Source organism: Teleopsis dalmanni, chromosome 1, assembly GCF_002237135.1.
Source record: "Teleopsis dalmanni isolate 2A chromosome 1, ASM223713v2, whole genome shotgun sequence".
Taxonomy (NCBI): domain Eukaryota; kingdom Metazoa; phylum Arthropoda; class Insecta; order Diptera; family Diopsidae; genus Teleopsis; species Teleopsis dalmanni.
In genome coordinates, this window is record NC_051846.1 from 189,172,380 (window position 1) to 189,178,379 (window position 6,000).

General features: G+C 31.1%; 1 protein-coding gene and 1 non-coding gene across 2 annotated transcripts; one reads left to right on the plus strand and one right to left on the minus strand.

Moving 5' to 3' along the window:
* Positions 1–2,826: 2,826 nt before the first annotated feature.
* LOC119666919 (cysteine/serine-rich nuclear protein 2-like) lies at positions 2,827–3,576 on the plus strand. Its single transcript, XM_038076199.1, has 2 exons — positions 2,827–3,261; positions 3,343–3,576. Exons 1-2 carry the CDS (start codon positions 2,827–2,829, stop codon positions 3,574–3,576), a joined length of 669 nt encoding a protein of 222 aa, XP_037932127.1.
* A 996-nt stretch (positions 3,577–4,572) lies between these two features.
* Trnar-ucu lies at positions 4,573–4,645 on the minus strand. Its single transcript has one exon. It is a non-coding gene; the product is annotated as a tRNA-Arg (tRNA).
* Between the last annotated feature and the right edge of the window lie 1,355 nt (positions 4,646–6,000).

Here is a 6,000-nt window from a genome sequence, read left to right on the forward strand (position 1 = left end):
TAGTGCAGGTAAATGAAGGCAAAGAAAAAAATTAAGAAAGTTTTATTTACATTATTTACAGAATTTGTGTAAAATTGAAATATTTTCTTGTTTTATAATTAATAATAACAATAATTGTTTATTTAATAAATACAAAATTATAACATTTAATATTCATTTTAACTTTATAATCAAAAGAACTAATTTCAACCAAATGAATTTGCTGCAAAGGTTTATTTATATGTTTTTAATGTATGTAAATAGAAACATAAATGGGACTTAAATACTTTGCAGAAAAGTCCAAGATCTTTTTCTGTTTTGTTATTAAATATTTCTGTCTAATAGTAAAAAATATTAAGCACTTTGTGAATATGTAAACTATTTGCTGCTTTTTAATTGTGTTTCGTTTTTTTGACACCAAAATAAAAAAGTTATTCAATAAGCGAAGATATGAACCATATAGCATATTTTACAACCCATTATTCTATTGATTCGTAATGAAGTTCAAACTGTACTTATTGTTATGGTTATTGCCAATGATATAAACATTTGGAATTTATAGCAAAAATATGTCATTTGTATAAAGTATATAGGGCCTGCTGCTATAACTCTTTGCTTTATAATATGCATACTATTGCTATAATCTGCATATTAATTATAAATAAAATATAAATGTAAACCTTTAATTAGTTTAAGACTTAACGCATATAGAGATGATAATGGAAGAACGGGAAGGGATAATGGAAGGGATTAGTTGAGACAGAAACTTGTTACACAAAATAAAAATATGAAGAAAGTTCAATCCGATGACCAAACACGTCGCAAGCAAAGAAAAGCAATGTAATTCTTATCGTCCTATCATAACCTAATTTCTGTTATGGTAGAATGGATCAGCTGATTTTTAAGCACAATTAATTTAACCTCAACACTAATGGACAGTTATCAGTTCTTATGGATAATGTTTTGGAACAATAACTGAATATATCTTCTTCTAGTACCCGGATTTTGTAAATAAAACACACAAATTTAAATTTTGTTCCAAATTTATTTTATCTCATTCAAAATATGCTCCTTCTGAAGCGATACACATATGCCAACGCTTAACCCAATCTTCCATACGCTTTTCGTAGACCCGTGCAGGTAGTTCCTTCAGCGAATTCTCTTTTGCCGATTCAAACCACTCAAAACGTTTATCACGAAGGGGCAATTTGAGCTTCGGGAACAGGAAGAAGTCGCACGGATCCAGATCTGGCGAATAAAGTGCCTGAGCGAGGACAGTGGTGCCGTGTTTGGTCAAAAAATCGCGTACAACAAGAATTTTCCATAGTAAAAATCGCTAAATGCACTTGAGGTAGTCTCACATTAACAGCTGTTGTAAACAAACTAATTGACAGATGGCGCCTAATTGTATCATATGTCAAGAAAGGGTGTACCAATATAATAAAATTTTGAAAAAGGTCTATTACTTAAGGAGTAGTTAACAAGCAACAAAATCCGGATACTTTTTAAGCAGAAGGTAAGTATTTCGTTCACATATTTTGAGTAGAATGGAGCTATAACATACTAAAAATATTAAAAGTTAAAAAAATTGGGTTTAGTGACTTGTAAAAACATGTGCCAAAAGACTATATAATGAGCCAATTTGACTATAGTCAACAGATATAAATCTGTTATTTGAAGATAATAAAGTAGCAGCAGTCGCAGTTAAACGGATGAAAGCAAAAGCTACCTGAGTGGTTTCTTATGAACTTTAGTTATACATTTTTACTTATAATACATATAAAGATACAGTCTAATGGTATGTTGAATTTAATAGGGTTTCAATTTTGTAAACACACCCATTTAGCAATGGATTTTAAAAAATAGAATTATTTGAACTACCATTTTGAACCATATTTTACGTCAATATAGTTTGGTTTTTAAAGATATTGAACTTTAAAGTTTACAATTTTTATATATAAACCACAAACAACATGTTACAAAAACCACAAGCGGATATCTGAAATATAAGTCTTGCAAAATGATTTTTTTTTTATTAGTAGGATTAGATATTTTAATGTACATATAAGATACTGCAAAAATACTTTCAAAAACAAATATTTCCTGATGTATCAACCCTTAGGACAGTTTTGTCTAAGTCATTGTCTTTCAACAAATATAGAGATTTGCTTTAAAAACTTACTGCTTAGAAGTTTCTATTATAAAAACAGTTTTCATTGTCATAATTGAATTTAAAAATAAATTTTAATAGCTAGAATTTTAACTCTGGTTGTTTGGAATAAGAACTGCGCTTAATCATTACTCGAACTGAAGAGGAACGTATTACCAAAGTATTCTTTTTAATTATAGCAATATTTTTAACACTGATAACTCTACTCAACAATGCATATATTTACATATATATATAATTATTTATATATTATAATATATATATACAAAAAAACATTTTATTCTCTGATATCAAAATTCAAAGCCGCCTTTTAAGAAACTATATCAAAAACGTCGAACAATCTTTGATAGTATTTACTTAACTTTTTTGCCAACCCTGTTCAATGATAAAATGCAGTGAGAAAAAAGACGACTTTATAGCGCCATCATGGTTTTTGTGGTTTTGCATCTTCTTCAAACAGCAGAGATCATTTCGCCATACGTTTGTTTGCTAAACTTGCAAAAGTTTTGTAATTTAATTTGTCACCTTTAAAGATAATTGCATAAAGATAAAATAAATCTGATGATTAATAAGCTCTTGATTATTAGATTATTAAGAAAAAAACTGCCAGTTGCTTACAATAAAAGTGAATTGATTAAAAATTTCAAAACTACTTGAATTTTAGTAAATAAAAAAAAATGGAAGTCAACCAAGTCAAGAAAAGCCGTTCAATTAATTTTCACAATATTCAAATATATTCTTTTCAACGTGAACAAGGTAATTGTGCTGTGCCCACATCTGGTGGCTGTACACTTGGAATGAGCGGGACTCATTCAGAAGTACAAACATATAGTGCAGCTGAAATCGAATTAGAAATTGTGGAGAGTGAAAATCAATGCAATGGCGCAAATGGTTTGCCTATTCGAATTAACAAGAAAAATAAATCTTTAAGACCACTTACGCCATCTCGAAGACGCTCCATTTTACAAACAGCAGGCATAACCAAAATTGACAAAACCGAGGAAAAAGAGTGTAAAGATATACGAAAATCTCGATCGAATTGTGGTTGTTGTTGTGAAGACATTTGCCTACCGGAAACTTGTTCCTGTAATCAAGCAGGAATAAAATGTCAGGTAAATATTATACGTATCTAGCTTTAATTGATACAATGTAATATTGAACACTTCATTGGGATACATTATTTTGCATTTTAGGTTGATAGGGCAATGTTTCCATGTGGCTGTTCACGTGACGGTTGTACAAACACATTCGGTCGAGTGGAGTATAATCGCGCCCGTGTTCACGCATATTGTATGAAAACCATTAATCGTCTAGAGAACAATCCAGCTGAAAAAATCTCCAAAATTGAACAGTTGAGCTTAAACTTCTTAGCGGAGGAGGAACCACCTAAAAAAAATCCAGAAATTGAAATATTAACCACAAATTGAACTATTAGCAGTCCGAAGCACGAACCACCTAACCAAATTTCAAAAAGTAAAAATTTAATCTCAAATTGCACAATATCTTTAGCAGTTCAATACACTTGACTGGTTGCAAGCTTGGACTATATACATCTTATATCTACTAAGCAATACAGCATTATCTGGCTGAGTGAATGTGTAAAAAGATGAACCGCTTCACTTGTTTAGGTGAGTATTTGGAATGAGGTGTAAGTCAAACACAATCTAACTCCAAAACCAAATTATCGTATTAAGATTCTGTCCCGCAGAAATGTATTGTTAAACCGATTTTAGTTAGCTCATTCGCAGTTTTGTACTATTATCCTCTGCAACATGGCTTAAGAAGATAAGTACGACATGATTTTGACTCACTATAGTCAGTATCATAACAGTCTGTCATGATAGTGAGCATCATAACAGTCTTTAAAAAGTCTAGAAGTGAATCTTCAAAGGCATTATATATTGAACTATGTTTGACTAGTACATTAGCGCAGCTGAAATCTTGCGAAGGGTTACAACTCGAGCTGATCTCAATTACATTAATCTCTTCAAAAAAGACCATAGGTCAAAAATCTAACTCAAGCACGTTTCTGGAGATGGATACAGTAACTCCTGCACGGACTCCTTTGTTGATTTTCGCACTAATAGTACGCAATAATATAATTAAAATCTCTGCCGGTGTTAGCAACTTCTATACTGTCTTAATGGCACTTTCTCTTTTATTGAGTACTTAGTACGTCATTAGATATTCCAAATGTGATATGATATTTTTTCAAATCATATGATCATATTATATAAAAATTCATTTTTAAAATAAATATTATTTTTCCACTTAGCAAAGGGATGGTTAGTCGTGTCTTATTCACTACTATGTCTGTTCTTTCTGTCTTACTATATCGAATTATATCCAATTTTTCAATTTCATGTAAAGTAAGACAATTTTTATAAAAAATTTGCTTTAGAAAGCGCAGAAAGCACTTTCAACAACCCTTGTGGGGATCGAACCCACGACCTTTGGATTAGAAGTCCAACGCGCTATCCGCTGCGCCAAAGGGTCTTCACACTGATGATCATATGATTACTGAACAAAATACTGAAAATATGAAAAATGAACAAAATATCAGTAGAAACTGAAAACGATCTTAATTTTTTTTTGCCATGGAATATTTTTCCAACTGTGTAAATAAACGCTGAACAATATATTATCTTCTGTATTAAAAGTTATTTCGGAAGAAGAAAGTTTATTTATTTATGTTCAACTGTTTTTATTTATTGATGCTTTATAAAAAGTAGAACTGACAAATCTTGCTAGAAGGTATGATCACAACGTATCGAACTGAGTCTTTCTACTATAAAACGAAACTACAATATTAGGAGTGATCAAAAAGTATCTAACTTAGTCTTTTTTTGTGTATTGGTTGCACTGCCAATAATGTACATTTTAACTGTTAGGCAACTATTCAATTAAAATGTTAGGCCTCTGGTGACGATACTATCAATGGTACATGATATTATGACAATAAATGGTACATGCATTTCCTGGAAGGTTCCCATGTTGTTAATGGATGATATGCGGTCTGTAAATTGGAATATGTTAGTTAATGTTATGTGCATAAAAAATTGACAGTTTTTGCTTACTAGTTAAAGAATTATGTAAATGGTAATAAATCCGGAAAACCTGATGCTGTGTTATGTGGAGTTGTAAGTCGCGACAAGTCTATTACCAATATAGATAAGTCCGTCGCTGCTCAGTTTAGAGCTTTCTACGGGAATATGTTCAGACATTCTTAACATCAATTTCAATACACCATCTAAAATTGAACTTTTATCAACTCAACGCCTGTTGTGTTGAGTTGATATCTTACTCTGCAGTGTCTTGTCAAATTATCAGTAAGCATATCAATATTATGTCTTTTCTGTTACGCAGAAGTGGAAAATATTTGCTATTGAGTTGTTCATTTTGCTAAGATATTACCTCAGTGTGTAATACCTTATTAGTAACCCGGTAATATTTTAGACTGCCTTCAATGACTTGATGAATATATAAGCTTTTCTTTGATCTTTAAATTTTATTCAGTAGTTTTTTGATTTTGAGCACCTTGAAAATCTGAGTTTTTTTATTATGTGCCCTCTTGCCAGGGTGCCGGTAAAGGTAAAGGTTTGAAAGAAAAAGAAAAGTGTGAGTTTGCAACTTCATTCCTTTCTTTTGATGGACACCTTATAAATCCACATCTTGTTTTTTTGTGGTCGTACTCTATTATAGGATCTTACCTGGGATATTATAGGGTGTCTTATATTATTTTAAAATTATTTGTCTTCTTAAATAAAAGTGTCAGTTTGCAACCTTAGGTCGTCATCTTGTTTATCCCTACCCTTTTACTCTGTTAAAGCTTCGTTATTGTACGGTGTCTT